Here is a 17,733-nt window from a genome sequence, read left to right as displayed (position 1 = left end):
AGAATCTCAAAGTTACGTGTAAATTTCTGTACAATTTCTGTTATTTCACCCCGAAGGGTTTTGTTTCCTATCAATTTTAAAAATAGCCTGTTTTAAAACTACGGCTTGTTTTAGATTTTTTGTATCTCTTGTATTTTTTATTGAAATACCCCTTCTACCACAGTAAAACTACGCCACATTGTTCTCCGTTCTGGTAGATGCACAAGTTGTTCAAATAATAATTTTAAAATTTAAGAAATAATTATTTTGCTTCGACTCTCATTTTATCGCCTTACTTTATCGCAAAGTTAGTACCTATACCAAACCTATTAGATTTTAACAATCATATTTATCGGAGATATCAGAGAGACGCTTTGGTAAAAAACGCAAAACAAATCATGAAACACAGGCCTACTTTAATCCAGAAGCACTTGGCTAAGGGACCCGCCCGCATGCTTAAATTTGGCAAAACAAGTGCGATACAATATTGGAAAATAAACTTAGATTGATGGCAAGCTATACGTAGGTTTGAATCAGATCCAGCTAATTAAGATGCCCTTCTGTAACAAGCACACCTCAACTAATTTGTTGTGATGTCACAATAGGAATTTCTAATACAGATAAGATACAGACATACATACAAAACTGGTACAGAAAACCCGAAATCATAATATTTGTTTTCAGGTAGTTTTGGCATAGTAGAAATTATATATAATATTGCTCCCATTCTTTGTTGCTTAGATGAATTATTATATATAGCTTAATATTTATAGTTATTTTCCTAAAATAAAGGCATTATTACAGTAAAACAGTGCAGTTAAGTTCAACTAGCATACTTTGTTTCAAAGGTTAAAAAGATAGAATTTTTTAAAGTAGTAGAGTGTAAGATTAGTATAAAAAAATTCATCATAACTCTTGTAATATATTTTTTTCATTTTACAGAATATTTGCGCAAATTCGTGGAATAATACGAATCAAACTTTGATGAACATAACATCCGGGACTTCATTGACGCATTTCTTTTTGAATTAAAAAAGAGTCCAGAAGATGATCCAACTTTTAATGTTAGTTGTTTCTTAAAATTATATCATATTTTTGGGGGAGTCAATTTTAGGTTACGAGAACTCGGAAATAAATAAAAGTAATAGCCGTCAAGCGACAATAAAAATTTATAACCACTGAAAATTTCAACTTGCCAAATATTTAAATAGAAAAGCAATTTTTACAACAACAAATACAACAGAATAAATTTAGCAAAATGATTCCATTACGTTTCCGAAGAGCAAAGACGATCTTACTAACTAATAAATCATAACACCGGTTTTGGATTTTTTTATTTTTAGAAACTACAATAAATTCAATATATCCTGAATCTTTTCGATGCTGGATCACTAACAACCAGCTGTACTTTATCTTGGGCTTTACTTGCGCTTGCTCATTTTCAAGAATTTCAAGAAAAACATGCTGAAGAAATTTTCGAAACATTGGGTGAAGACTAATAAGTGCAAGAATTAATATTTTTCCATTATTGAAAGAAAATTTTTACTCACATGGGGGATTTTTTTACTAATAATTATTGGTTTTTATTACTTTTTCATGCACATATAATAGTTCACAAAACTGTGGAAAGCGGGAATGTGAATTGCGTATAATACGAGCTCCATTACCGATTGATTTTAAATAAATCAGGCATAGTGCATAGTACATCGTGAGATAGGAATACGGACTTCAGATTAGGCGAGGGTTCTAGGGATGACTGGGAATAAATTCATGTGAAGGAATGTTCATTGTTCAAAAATGTTTTTGTTCTGTTGAACATTTTTTTTTCATTTTCTAAATATCGTGAATTATTGAAAACTTGCGTTGTGTTTATACTAATTGTTCACGGTATATTTCTCTTCATTCCATTCTGTTAGTGGAGATAAAAGATTAATGCTGATTATGTCAGTTTCCAAAAATTACAATTTTATTTCAATCTTTTATTAGGAGAAGACGGATTACCTAGCATGAATAATCGACAGGAAATGCCATACACTTGTGATTTTATACAAGAACTAATGAGGCACAGAACATTGGTACCTCTGGGTGTATTCCATAAAACTAACGAAGAGGCAATTTTATACGAAAATTCTATCGCGAAAAATACCACGAAAGGCTTTGGTAATTCGAAATGCATGAGTGATAAATTTCTATAATGCGTTTTTCGCATCTATACCGAGCATAACGTCTAGAAATAGTTGGACGTTTAAATGATATAATAAATATCACCTATTTGTCAACTGTGCGTCCAAATGCTAAATAAATATTTATGATCTTTCAGGTTTGTCCAAATCTTTGCGCTGTTCATTTTGAACCAGAACATCTTGAAAACCCAGAAGAATTTCAACAGGAAAATTTTCATCGGTGACGGAAAGTTTATCAAATCAAATTAAGTGATCTTGTTTTCAGTTGGCCAAAGAAGTTGGCTTGGTTAGCAGCAGGCCAAAATGGAAATATTCATTATCCTAACAGAAATATTGCAGAAGATGAGAGTAGTTCCTGACCCTGCAAAGCCAATTCCACCTTTCTATATCTGTGGGAATTGTATAGCAACTTCACAATTTATGAAAAATTTCTGATTTATGGTGAATAAAAACCGTGATAAAGATTTACGGCTTAAATAGCACGTCACACTGACGAAAACAATCGGAGATTCAAACAAAATGCAATCGCAAACGTCATTAGCTACTTTATTTGTTAGCAGTCAAGGGCCGGGGGATTGTGCGTGCATAATACCTTTTAAAATATGAACTGCTTTTTTTTTGTCAAAAATTTACATAAATTTATTAACACTTCACCCTTTTGTAAACTGTATTTTTGAATCTGGTGGTTGTCCAAAGGTATTGTTAGTGAATTTTGGAAACGTGGAGGCAAGCCAAGAAGTCTGTTATTGTTGTGTATTTTTAACACACGCTAAATAATTTTTGCGTTGCTGAGTAGTGATGAAGTAAACATTTGATTGGAATTTTACGTGTCTTATGTAAACGTTTAAGCATACGTTGTTGATTACTTAGTTTCACTTGAAATTTAGTTTGACTTTACCAGGTATTGCAAACTGAGCGGAAAATGTAGAATGTTTGATTACCACTATTTGAGTATGGTTTTATACATACGACAGTGAATGGTGAAGTTGTTGTAATCCGATGTGTGTGTGTGTGCGTGGGGGGGAGATCGTAAAATTTTTCAAAGGGGGGCGCGACTCAAAAAGTTTAAAAAACCACTGATCTAGAAGATTGAGAAATCATTCCGGTTTGCATTGCTTGTACGTTTTATTAAATCATGACATGAAATGCTATGTTTTAAATGTTATTTTTATGAGTTATTGATTGATTCAAAAATAAAAGGCCGAATTTTTTTTATTTTTAAAATAGAAAAAAATTATCGTTGTTCAAAAACAACATCAAACTGAGGTGGCTCGTATGTTAACATACAATATACACCGTCATCGAATGAAGGAAGGGGCTTAGCAGGCTCTGGCAACACTTTTAACTTTTGTATAATTCCCGTTAGAAATACAAATATCTCCATTCTTGCAAGTTGTTCTCCCATGCAATGTCGAAGACCGATCGAAAACGGGATGACGTTATTTGATCTGCGGAATTTTCCAGCACGGTCGAGAAATCTCTCCGGTCGAAATTCTCTCGGATTTTTAAAATATTTTGGGTCGTTATGAACTGCCCAGATGTTTGGTACAATCTGAAATACAGACATATATTTTCAACGCACGATGGGTATCTATTTGGTTTAACTTGCTTAAATATGAGAGCGAGGGACTGACTGCAGTGTGTAATCAACTATTTTTTCGTTCCAAGTAGAAAAAAGATTCTAAGCCCGCTCAAAATGTTTTCAATTGCATTAGACAATGTAGTACAAATATATCTCTCTGCGTTCCTATGGACACATTTTGTCGGTAATAATTTGCTCTAGAATATAGCTGGCTAATTTAACGTCGTTGAGAATGGATTTCTACAAAGATGTATCTGAAAGATATTTCCCAAAATGAGCAGAACTAAACGTTAAATAACTAAATAAACGAAGCGGCGTTGTGCTATAAAATGGATACATCCTACTGTATAAACAAACAATGAAGACCTTAATGATTTTATTTTTATAAATACAACCTATAATACGTGTTATATTGGGTTATTTAGTGTTGTTGTTGTTGAACATTCTCACGATCTAAAAATAGTGATCTATCTATGGAAAATACGTACCGTTGTATTTATCGGGATAGTGTATCCATTGATATTTGTTTCTTCATTGTTCTTATGGAATACACTTAAAGGCGTCAAAGTTTTATGTCTCATTAGTTCTTGTATGAAAGCACAGGTGTAAGGCATTTTATCTCTATGCTCCATTGATGGGACACCTTTCCCCCCTGTTAGAAAACAAAAAAATTGGGGATGTTTAATTAAGATTGAATCACTAACCACTAAAACGATTCATATATACAATTCCTTTCCAATAAGGTTATTAAAAAAATTTGTATGTTATTAGGAATTATCTTTTGAACCTTGTACACCTCGCTTTTAAATTAATGTTTAACAACTCAGTGGCGCGTAGAATCATGGCAAAAAATAATATCTAATCTTCAAATCATTATAGTACGTATTGATGCACAAAGATTTCCTATGTATTTACATCCCGGCAATTCAAGTTGGGCCAACAACAAACTTTCTCAACCTGCTAACCGAGAACATTGTTACATTACATCGAAATACGTCTGTGCGCAGTAAATCTATGCGTGTGCGCAGCCTCTGAAAACTGTGTGCGCGCGTACACGCGCACACCTTAGAGGGAACACTGTTCATGACATAAGTTATCGAATACTATAACAATCTTGATTAAACAAAAGAATGTATCACTAAGTAACATCATCAACAATATAAAATTACCCAAGGTTGCCAATACTTCGCCTACTATTTTTTCTTGGCATTTTGGGTAGCAGACCAGAGCCAGCAAAGCCCAAGTTAACGTTCCGCTGGTTGTAACTGATCCCGCATGGAAAAGATCACGAACGTATCTAGTGAGTTGCGTTTTCTGAATGAGAAAATAAAAATATGAATAAAGGCGTGTTCTTGCTCATTTAGCTGACTGGAATAACTTGTATAATTCATATTAAACAGGGCTGTGTGAGTCGGATCAATAGGATATTTTACGTTGAAAGCTTCATCATCATCATCATCTTTTTCACGTTTCTTCATTTCAGCCAGAAAGGCATCAATAAAGTCCCGGATGTTTGAATCGTCAAAGTTAGATTCGTGTTCTTCTACAAATTCACGTAGATATGCTAAAAATAGATTAATATTTTCCATTCCTGTATTTACTTGTGGAATTTATAATAAATAAGTATAAGACAAATAACAAGAGAGCAATGCTCAAATATATGGACACAAAATAGTTAGGGTATACAGTCTATCACAGGCAGACAGCCTACCGGTGCCCAGTGTTCATGACTTTGCCGGACAACAAGATCGCTGATCAGAAGGCAGAACCGCCACAAGAAGAGCAATTCTTAATTTTTATAAAGTCATCGCACAAAAACAACGCATCTGATAGAGCCCACACAAAGTTTTGAAATATTTAAACATAATAAGCAATTGGTGCAGTAGTTGAAAAAAAAAGAATTTTTTGCATAACAAAAAAAAGAAAAATACTCACAATTAAAGAACAACAACATAACAACAAAACGATTCATATGTCCATTTAGTGTCTAAAAATTCACTTGGTTAAAGATTTGATAATTCAATTACTACCTGAAAAAGAGGGCAATGCCTAAAATAGGACACATTACCGCTAAATGAGAACAGTGTTATCATAATAGATCGGCAGGCAAGCGTGATGAAAAAAATGTTTTTATAACTCTTGAAACAGTGTTAGGGTTACAAGTTAAAGTATTATAAGGAAGAATACATTATAAATCATCTAATCCAGAGAACCTTTTTTTAACCGCTGGACCACGGCCCACTGCTGGGCCACAGAAACATTATGAGGCCACCTATTAAAAATTGCTAGTTTTATTTATATATTCAAAAGTTAATTTTTATTGTAGAAACATTGACGATGCTGTATTCTGATACATTATCTTTGAACAATTTGAAATTGATTGGTTCTTTAATTGCAAAATAAGACTAACTCCCTATCCCTCCTCCATGCTTTCATGCTAGAGGATTCATATTCATGTATTTCTGTAACAATTAGTCCCATCAAAGTCAGTCTACAATAAACGGACAAAACGTAAAAGAAGTACATTTGCATTACTTTGCAGCAGGACAATTGAATGAAATTAAATATATGTTTTGAATCATACTGAAGATATCAAACCCATGAATTTCATATAAATAAGAACTTAAAAAATATCAACAAATCTTACCCATAAGACACTCTGCTTCGTCAGATGTAATTTTCACAACATTGCTGAACGGAGGAATAAAACGTAAAACGGGAGCCATGGAAACCGCCGATAGCATATGTGAATGAGAATTGTCTTCAGACCTTTCAATGAAAAAAAAAATGAAACAGCCACTAAGGGAAATATAATTTGTGGGTCAGTGTTTAGCTTTTCAGTGAGACTAATTCTTTGCATACCGAGATTTATTCAATGTTTTACATCGGATTCGGTCCGCTCCTGTAATTGGTCTGATGCAATGGTTGATAAACGGTAGTAATTGAATGACAAGCGTTTTTTAAACAAACATAGCTAACTAGTTTCCTATTCAAATAAAAATGTGTGCCAAACCAAAGTATTTTATTCAGTACCTTAAATTTGTAGACTAGAGGTTACGAATTCGTTCAATTAAGATGTCGTCATGCATCGACAAAAATTTAAAGTAAAATTTAGGATACAAATCAAGGCACCATTCATGAAACAATAATTTTGGTAACAATGCAATAACAAAAAACATTAAAAATAACATTATTCTATATCAGCAATTCTGTAGCTGGAAACGTTTTTTAGGATTTCAAGACACCTGAAAACACACGTTTTTCGACTTCGCTAGCTGTCACGATCTACTTGGCATTTAGAAATTTCAGAAACCATGAAAATTCCTCTGTCATTTGGTATTCGAAAACGGCACATTTAATTGCTTATAAAAACAGGATCAGGTATGAGCTACTCTTGGTAATCATTAAATATATACAGCTAGCTTTTTAATTCAAAATTAGTTACCAGAATTGGCCATGGAATTGTCATTTAAAGAAATCCCATGGGTAAAGTGCGATAGGGTAAGGGGGAACAAGCATATTTTTCCTATTGAATGAGATGGGACGTATCATGGTTTGATGAAATATTAATAAAAAATCTACCTGGAGCCAAGAAGCAGGAAAGAGCATGTAATAAGATATCAACTTACTGTTTCATAAATATCTCGACAATATGCTTCAATTTGTTTTCGTGATATTCAAACCTGGAACCTAACGCTATCCGACAAATAATATTGGTTACCGCGAGATTCAATTTCATCTAAAGACACAATATAGCAATGTTAAAATAATATGAAATCTAAGGCGTTGCATCGGTACCGGTTCGGTCAATTTTTAGTGGTATTAAGGCACCGAGTTTTCCGAAATGATCACCAAAAGCATGTTCATATATTATATAAACAAATGCTGTCATGAATTAATTCAAACATCAAAGTTTTTGAGTGAAATATGATAATCTATGGGTCTCAGATAAAAATGTTATAAACGAACAACAACAATAAGTACAACGACAACAACAACAATCTATTAGTCCACTTTTGGATCAATATGGGGGAATCTATTTCAAGGTTACTGAATACCGCTATACAAATATAGAGTAAATTGTGCTAGGGTAAAATACAAATATTGTTCTAAAGATTCGTATCATATCTTTTAAGGTGTCGAAGTATTTAATAATATTACATGAATGCTCTCTCCATTACTGGATGTCAAACTCTCAATCAAGAATCTTATTTCATCAACAACACTTGTTTCCATATTTTTCTTGCCCATGCCCATTCTAAAAAAGCAAGAAATAGAAACCTATTAAATTAGTTGATACTAAATAAATAAAACAAGTGTTTCCTAATGACACAAGCCAGATAATTTTACAATTGTAAGATGCTATATGTGTCTGAGACTCGACCAGGTGATGAGCGATAGCTTTACTTTAACTTTTAAATTGTTTCACTCATTTAAAGTTCATTTCTCATACAAATACAATTTTACATTTATTTAATAAAAACTGAATACTTATTTTCATTTTCGGCAAAGAATATTTGATACAATTTATTACCTTCTCAATGTGGCATGGCCAAATTTGCTCAAATCCTTCCATGTTGATCCATAATCCAATGTCAAGAACCCGCTCCCTTTGGTTATCAGCTCGTAATAAAGATTGTAGGGCCGCCCGGAAAACTTTTGTCCTTGTTTTACAAATGCCTGAAGAATACATGTTGATATTTGTTAAATAGTATTTGCGTAAAGTTTGCATGCGTAATGGGCTAGTGGCTAAATCATCATCAGACATGAACCTTATATCGTTCTTATTTCTAAGAATAGATTTACAATTAGAATTACCTATAGAAAAATTACAAAATAACTACACATATGAACCTATTTATTCATCTATTGAAACAAATTACATTTAAGATATTCCTGGCAAACCTCGTTAATGATGTCATAATCATTCAGAATGACCCATTCTTCTTGTCCACATTTTACAGAGACAACTGATCCATATTTCTCTTTCAATACCATAAAAGTTTCTGCGGGGTTCTTCGCTATAAATGGAAGGTAACCGACAATTGGCAGACCTCGAGGACCAGGAGGAAAGTTTTTGGGTTTTCTTTGCAAATAGAACCAAAATACAAATGCTGCTATACCAACTAAAACATTTGTATATTCAAATATTTCAATCCACATCTTGTCGCACTAGTTTTAGATAGTATTTTCTGTTTCTAGTGTAGATGATTAAAATCTGCAAAATTTATAACGTGGGATATTTATAATAGTATATCTGAAAGATAGACAGAAGAAAATCATTAACGGAACATTAAGTATATTTCTAGCTATCAGGAATCGAATATCAGTGGCTTTTTGCAAATCTTAACAGTTTTTTTTTTTAAATCCCAATATCCTAAATAATTTATAGTAGTATACATTAAAAATAGTTAAATCGTCACGGTCGAGATATCTTTTAGGCCAAAATTCGTCCGTATTTACAAAATATTCAAGTTCGTGATGAATGTCGGCAAACCTAAAATAAAATTAAGTATAACATTTAAGTTAAATTCATCTTACTTAAACTGCAATAAATGCTCATGGTGAATGTTCTTCTTTTATATATACATTAGAAAAAATCAAAAACTGTTTGAAATAACAAAAAATTTTGTAACATAATTCTTTCAAAACTTGACTCCATAATCATTTCATCAAATGTTAAAGTTAAATTATATCCTAAAACATCCGCTATAAAACCTTTTGCTGATATTCTCCAGACGCCAAAAATCGAATCCCCAATGTAAACTGCGTCATGCGTCTAATATACTTTACTTTCTGACCTTTAGCAATGCGACGGCAGTTCAAATTCGATATTGAAAGATTATTGTATTCATTAATGTTGTTTTATTAGATGATAACTTTTAAATCGATAAATAAACAAATAAAATATTTCTTCATGTTCAAGTTTTTGGAAATTCAGGATAAGAGATTCAACTATTATATCAGTATAATTTTTCCTTCATGTCATATGATTGAGATCTTGCTTTGAGAGAATAACATGAAATACAAATCAAAATTAAGGCAATCTTATCAACATTTCAAATATAAGTCAAAACGTCGGAAAGACGAAAATCTCTGTGTTGTTATAAATTCTAAAGGAATTTTGGTATACATTTGACAACTTTTCAATTTGATCTTGACTAATATTGAAATAATTATTTTTAGGCAGCTCCAAACTTCTAGGTCAAACTTTTGATCCCAAACACTACAATAATTCAAGATATTTCCGTCCTGAAAGATTTATCGAACGTGGTGGAAAATTTAACAAATCTAAGGAAGAGGTCCCGTTTTCAGTCGGCGCTACGGCTTTGCCTTGGACGAAGACTGGCGAAAATGGTGCTGTTCATATTTCTAACATGAATAATATAAAGACTGAAATTGTTGCCCGATTCAAAGAAAGCTATCCCATCCTTCCAAGACGCGGGTTCAGTCTACTCACGGATCAACCTTCTGAGTTTGAAGTCATTTGTGAACGGCGCTCATTGGCTTTTGCTGAACCTTGAACGAACATCACAATTGTTTAGTTCACCTTGCTTCTATCACAATATCACATTATAGTAAAAATATATAAAATTGAATTACACATAAATTCATGATTCTTGAGTTAATAATCTTTATTTATGTAACGTTTATTTTGCTTTGTTCTTTCCGCTAATATCGTTTACGGTGACATAAAAAGAATCATTTCTTGACTGATTACTCATACATAAATTATGAAAACTTTTATAATACTCGAACATCTGTTTATGTATGATATCACCAAAAGTTTTCAATAATTCATGACGTTTTGGAATTCTTCTGGGGCAACTAAAAGACTTTTCTCATCTTGTATATGTTCAGTTTTTTATTTGCGTGCCACCCATATTTGAGAATAATATTGTATTCGAATTGATTTGGCAATTTTTAAATTTGTAATCTGTAAAAAACTCCCCAGCAATTAGGTCCCCTTCGTGAAGTATACCTTTTTTCAACAAATAATGACAACAAAATTACGATATGTTCAATGTTGTTATAATAGTTTTTATCTACACCAGTTCTTATTAGAAAACGCTTTGTCATATTTGAGATTGCGTTTTACGTTTAGAAACTTTGTTCAAACACAAACCCGGGATACAAATCAACATGTTGATCCCCACATACATTCCGGTCTTCAAAGTAGCTTAGTATTTAAAAAACTACTATGGGACAGATGTACTTCTTTTCTCTATATTATCACGATTTACCTAACTTTTATTAATTGAATTTTGATATTCCAACTGTAAATTATTAAAAAATATTAATTAATTAGCGAACGTATTTTGTTCTTGTAAAGATATTTTATTTTAACCCTTTTCGTGCCATTTTTGATAATTAAATTTGGTCCCATAGTGCCATGGTCATTTTTTTCATTTTACATGGTGCCACTCGAACGTACATAAAATCTATTCTCCTTACCCTTTACGTCGCCCACTTTCGGTTTGTTGAAAAGCGTAGCAACGGACGCGTTTACTTGACGTGGTTTTGATCGCCTTCGGGTCGTTCATTATACATTTTCAGTAATATTGGTCAAATTTAATATTTTTTGACTATGTATACACAAAGTTCGGATAGTGTGGAATAAAAAAAATCATCATGCAGGAACCTCAAACATAAATTTTTAGAGGGCCTAGTAATCCCAAAATAATCCAAGAAACCAGGCGATATTTCATGAGTCGATCTTAGAAAAGCTAAAAATCACCCCCAAAATACACTGACTTGACTTTTTCATAACCTGCTTGTAGGGCGCGTAACGCGCAAAACGAAAACCGTCTTTGTGTGACGTAAATATTTATCGTCCAGAAGCCAGACACCAGACACGTGACCAAACAGCTATTCAGCCACTACCTTGGATGTCACGCATTTGGGTAAGAAAGATAGGGTGGCGTACTCTCCCTTACTAATATAAACCGCCTTCAGTTTTCCCTGTGGTCGCGTCTGCCGCGTCGCATCCAGTGTAAACGCACCGTTTTTTCTAAAGGGAACCCTGCCGCGTTAAACCATTAGGAATACCCAATTGCCATATTCTGTTTATTGAATAAAATTTAACTAAGTATTCACTACATCGCACTAAACCAATATCAAATAAAGTTTATTATTCAATACAGGCGCTCAACGAGGATTTTCAAAAGCGGAGGTTTCAAAATTTGAAAATTGTCATTTCCGTCTGAAACAGTCGCCGCCTTTTCCCGCTAGTAAGATCTGTCATTTTCAGCCTAAAATAATTTTTCTGTCCTTTAAAATATCCAATACATGACAATTACGGGAATCTAAAATGTCTTTCTATATTAATTTAATTGCGTCCAACGTATCTCGCGGTTGCGTCTTCTTGCGTCAAAAAAATCGTACTATCCTAAAATACTACGGCAATCTGTGGACATAAAGGTATGAGATAAACTGCCTAAATGTATTCAGTTTTGATACGTATCTTTGCGATTTGACGAATTCGTAATCGCCGTTAGAAAAATCTCAAGATTTGATATAAAATCCAGAGTATAATTTAATCTCGTACAATGAAAATACATATAAAGTTTATTAGTAAATCGAAAATACATATTCGTCGCCTCGAAATCCTACGCCACTTGTTAAAATAGCCGACATTTTCAACAAATAATGCTTTTTCTTTTGTGCAAAGTGATCAATCCATGACCGATACGGACATATTTAAGATGTATTGCCTTAATTTGAACCGTCTTAAATTTTCCCTGCGCATCGCATGCAGTGTAAACGCACCTTAATGCGTTTTTTCTTTAAAAGCGAACCCGGAGGTGTTAGATTCTGTAAAAAAATTTTTAGGAGGTGTCTGGAATCATAAAATCTTTGAGAAATAGAACGAATTGAAAAATTAAAACGTACAATTTTCGATAAATATCAAGCATATTGAAAAGTATTTGGTTGTTGTAATCCAAGCCTGCCCAACCTTTTTCCTCTCGCGGTCCACTTTCACATAAGGAAATTCGTTGCGGGCCGCAAACGTTTGTACCAAACTTTAATACCAACCAAGTCCTGATTTCGTTAGAATTTATATAATACATAAAAGGCAAGTTATTAACATAAAATCAATCACGTTAACAATTATTTACTGTATGGTTACTCATTAGTGCTGGCGAAATATTCGAATATGAAGTCGAATATCAAAATAGCAGTTTAGTATTCGAATATCTGGTAACACATGGCTTGGACATAACACTCGCGGGCCGCTGAATCAAAAAATCAATCATTACACAACGCAGTTGTGAATTTATCACGAGACGAGAATCTGCACAGAGTTACTAACAAACTAAGACGTAAAAATTGAGTTTCATATATATTTGAGTCATGGTGTTTAATTATTTATTTATTTTCAGTGGCTATGATACTGTCTCAATGAGCGTAATGTGCGCCAATTGGGCCGTTTCGTGAAATTTGAACATCAATACAATTATTTAATGAAAAAAAACATTACAATAACTTTTTGAACGAATACACCGTATATACTAATTTAAATATGTAGAATTGTCAATTTTATCAGAATTATTGACGGATACGCAGTGACGATATCTCCGGCATTTTATTTAACGCAAACATAACATAAACAAAACTACAAACATAAGAAAACGGGTCCCGGAGCCAGCAGCAAAGATTATTGTTCACTATTTATTTTACGTTGGCGATAAAGACGATCAAAGCCTACACGGAAAAAGCAATCAGAATGAAACTAATTTGAAAATTTAGGTTCCAAATTCATTACTATAACTGCGCTCAGCGTTCGTCGCCTATGATCGCACAACAGCTTTCGAGATCGTCGAACAGAACGCACAGTTCTTCGAAATAAAACAAACGTAGATGTCCACCAGGGCGCAAGTCTTGATACATAAAACGTAATAATAAGAATCTGCATCCGGATGTAGATAGATGGCGGGAATAATCACATCAAAACCACGAAACATACTTAAACCTATTTATAACACAGTGAAAAAATTGTCTGCTTATAAAATTTATTGGGCGGGCCGCATGCGGCCCTCGGGTCACGGGTCGGGCACCCTTGTTGTAATCGAACCTCGAAACGAATACTAGACGACAGATATTGTTTGATACCACAAGTGTAAGTTTCAACTGAAATAGAACAAAAAAAGAAAGTAGAAGACGCTGAATGTTTTCCATGTGACAACAAAAATGTATGAGCTGATTTAATTTTTTGGCATTTTTTTTATAATATTAATTTTTTTCACTACCTTAATATTTATACTTATTTGCTCTATTACGAATACATTGCATTCACAACGTATATAATATATATATATACAAATATATTTTTAATCTTTTGTAATTAACGATATTGGCGATGTATGGAGAAGCCGACAGGTGAGAATCGGGAATAACGTGGCGTGGATCAATCATACATTTGTAAAGTTAAAGCATCAGAAAATGTATTCATTGTTCAGGGGGTAAAGGAAAGTCTAGCAAATATGAAGTCATGCTAGTATTGTTTACATATAGAATATTTCAATTTTAATTCTCAAAAAAAAAGGTCGTGTATCTTACTTGCAAATCTTGGTTCTTGAGTACTTTGTTGTTGGATTTTCTATTAACAAAGGTGTTTTTTCGTTAATATTTTCTATCATTGCCTTCTTACCGTCACCTAATCTGTAAAAAATATAAGAGCAAATTCGGAAAATGTTGTATGTGTCTTGCCCTGCGCTGTGAGATAAAGAAAAATTCAATTCGAAATCGAATGTGACTGCAGACACCGGGTCGAGAAAAAATATTTTCAACTCCGACTTATTAATAAAGAAGTTTTTGATTCCTATTCCAGACTCAACTCTACACAAAAATTTGTTTTTAATTCTCATTTAAACTCGGAATATTAAATATTAAATTTTGATAACAAAACTTCAGCGTATGCAAGACTTTTCAACAGATTGTTAATAACATTTATTGCATTTCGAGTTTTTGTAGTAAAATCGAAATCTCTATCATCATTAACGGTCTGAAATTTCGATTCCAACTTCCTAATCTGGGAGATTTGAAAATACAAATTCGGTTCCGACTCTCCGACTGAAATTGAAAGATGGTAACCTCCGATTGCAAATTCATGTTGTTTGCCAATAAAAATACAGATCAAATAAAATATATTTGTTTAATATTAATTTTATGGTTTAAATCATGTTGTTCGATGAATACCTGCTTTTATTCCAAGATTACAGGATTTAAAAAAAATTTAAACAATATTTAGACATTGTATGATAAATTTCATGAAATGAAATTGTTTGCACGCTTGAACAACGCCATTGTTGCACACCGTTGCCGCACACCGTTTATGTACTACAGTTACTGTAAAATTTCTCTTAGTAAAACTGAGCTGGTAACGGAACATGAAACCATGGTATGCCATGCATTATGCTTGAATCATTTTTTATATCTTTTAAATAGACAAGATTATCATAAAAATTAAATTTGCTTAAAATAGTTTTTTTCGGTTAATTTTTTAAATCCGTGTTCGTGTGTATAGATTGCATACCATCGACCGTTTGTTCATTTATAAACTATAACTGATCCAGTCGTTCCCATTCTCTTCGATAATTCCCGCAATTGCCCATTTTTTAACTCATTATTTCTTTTCACTATGCATAAAAACTAATTTATTTATTCAGTATTCAATCGATACCTAGCAAGTATTATGCACGATCTTCCGCTTGTTTTAGGTGTAACGATATACCTTCACCCTGATTTATAGTTTCGTAATCGTTCAAAATAATCCAAAATTTACGTCCAAATTGAACAGGTATTATAAACTGTTGACGATATGAGTGTTATGCAAGACCCGCCTGCATACTTCAATAAATTTATATGATTTATTAATAAGTTAAATAAAATATTTTATATCATTTTCAATCATTTTTACTTGACTTTTTTTTATAGGCTGATACTTAAAGCTAGCATCCATTTACTATAAAATTAGTCATTCAGCAGCCATTTGAGCAATCTATTCCTTGCCGTGGTATTTCAACATAGCGTAAACAATATTATTTCTGTGGTATGAACTCGACTTTTAAACAGAAATACTGAACTGGTTACTTCTAACTTCTAAGAAAACTTATAATGACTTAGAAAGAGATCTTTAGAAGGCTATGACATACGAAAGTAAAAGTCTATGCAAGCTAACCAATATTTTTACCTTATTGCAACTAGCTTATTAGGACGCCATGATGATTCGCAGACCCACAAACTTGATGCCCATCCATGCAAAGCCTATTTACGCCTTACACAAACGTTTTTATACGCGATGTAACTCAACCACGACGACTGGTAAATTCTGGAGAACACGAATAACTTGATATTTTTAGACAAACAGTTAAACAGACATGAACTTCACCATTGTAATGTAATGATAATGCTCGGCCATATTTACTCAAACGTTCCGATATTGTCGTGAATTTTTCTCAATGAATATTAAGACCTTTATTTCAAATTTAGGTATCAAAATAAAATATCTCCATATAAGACTACAAAAATATTAGATTTAAATATTTATTCCTTCAACTGCTTTATACGGCATTATTTTGCGGTCAAGTTTCTGCGACTTTAAATTTTTTGTCTTTTTAACCACACCGGGACATTTCGAATTTTTGATCTATAAATCCTTACCAATAAGTAGCATATTATAAAAGAAATCATTCTGTGGTTAATCAGATAAATTAGTCAATTATCTAAATTATTAACTCTTTGAAATCAGATAGTTCGCAGAATGACGCTGATCTCTCACCCTGAACTTCCGTAATATTTTAATATTCGTTATTTTGAATCAATCTAACTACTAAACCAATATTATTATATTGCTGGCATGATTTTATACGAGTAAATTAGATAAGATTTGTAAACTTATTTTTATACTCATCTACTAATTTTGTGTATTTGCGTAAAATTTGAAAGCTTATTTATGAATTTTTCATCTAAATTTGCAATATGTTATATGGTTTTGAAATGAATATGAATCACCCTCAGCTTTACCTTACCTTTCAGGGACGCTACCATCAAGTATTACTGAAAATTTGACACTTTCGTGTCACATAGTGAAACTGAATTTATAAGATTAAGTCAAAATTAGTCTCTTTGGCAAACGCGCTTAAATCAATTTGGAAATATAAGTAAAAATAAAGTTGAATTTTTATTGCTGTTAGTTACATTTTTCGCCTCTCCCGCACTCATGTGCAAATTGTACCTATAATAAGCAGTTGTATACCACATTGCAAATTTGAATATGCATTCAGTTATAATTAAAACATTCATTCACACAAGACTAACCTTTATAAAACAGTATTTTATGACTTGCTACTTTATCATATTCGCGTGAATAATCGAGTTTGCAATTGAGATGTCTCAGAAGGAAAGATAAAACAAAATTGAAAAAGTCAATTAATAGCAATATAATTATTCACGAAAAGTGAGTCAGTCTTCGGAAGAAAAAATGATCCAATGATATACGATTTTTTATGTCGTTTAACGATTTTCTAACTTTTTTCAAAATGATTCCAAATTTGCTATAAATTTTCATTTGGATGGATTTTTTACTCAGCTTTAGCAGCAACAATATACTTATAAATTCTATCTTACCTGATTTATTGTTTCTTAATCGTTCAAAATAACCCAAAATCACGTCCGAATTGAACAGACATCATAGATCCAAATTTCTTTTTTATTTTTTGCAAACATACCGCTGAATTTTTCCCTATAAACGATACATATCCAACGATAGGCAGGCCCCGTTGACCAAATGGAAAATTCTTGGGTCTTTTCAGCATGTAGTAGAATGATAAAAAAGGTAAAATTACGATGAGAAAAGTGGCAAAATCATGGTTTAAAAGCCAGAATACACTTTTTCTTATTTGCTATTGTAAACCAAAAGAAAGATCAAGATTAATATACTGTTGGCGCCAGCAAATATGAGTGTTCTGCAATATCCGCCTGCATACA

The 17,733-nt window shown here is 32.6% G+C and overlaps 1 protein-coding gene across 1 annotated transcript; it reads right to left on the bottom strand.

Annotated features, from left to right (window-relative positions):
* Positions 1-161: 161 nt before the first annotated feature.
* Positions 162-9,758, bottom strand: LOC144425559 (cytochrome P450 2U1-like). The gene is made up of 9 exons (XM_078114884.1): positions 8,650-9,758; positions 8,279-8,424; positions 7,906-8,002; positions 7,374-7,483; positions 6,392-6,513; positions 5,178-5,308; positions 4,914-5,058; positions 4,233-4,396; positions 162-3,714 (listed from the first exon to the last, which is right to left on the bottom strand). The coding sequence occupies exons 1-9, from the start codon at positions 8,905-8,907 to the stop codon at positions 3,397-3,399; spliced, it is 1,491 nt and encodes a 496-aa protein (XP_077971010.1). The 5' UTR covers positions 8,908-9,758; the 3' UTR covers positions 162-3,396.
* Positions 9,759-17,733: the final 7,975 nt, after the last annotated feature.

Source organism: Styela clava, chromosome 1 (assembly GCF_964204865.1).
Source record: "Styela clava chromosome 1, kaStyClav1.hap1.2, whole genome shotgun sequence".
In the NCBI taxonomy this organism is placed as follows: Eukaryota; Metazoa; Chordata; class Ascidiacea; order Stolidobranchia; family Styelidae; genus Styela; species Styela clava.
The sequence above is the reverse complement of the archived record's forward strand: the minus strand, read 5'-3'. Positions and strand labels throughout refer to the sequence as shown.

Coding starts and splice junctions, on each gene's coding strand:
- LOC144425559 (XM_078114884.1), bottom strand. CDS start 8,907: ATGTGGATTGAAATATTTGAATATACAAATGTTTTAGTTGGTATAGCA. Junction 8,003..8,278: donor GGCCATGCCACATTGAGAAG/GTAATAAATTGT, acceptor TTGCTTTTTTAG/AATGGGCATGGGCAAGAAAA. Junction 3,715..4,232: donor CTATCCCGATAAATACAACG/GTACGTATTTTC, acceptor TCTGTATTTCAG/ATTGTACCAAACATCTGGGC.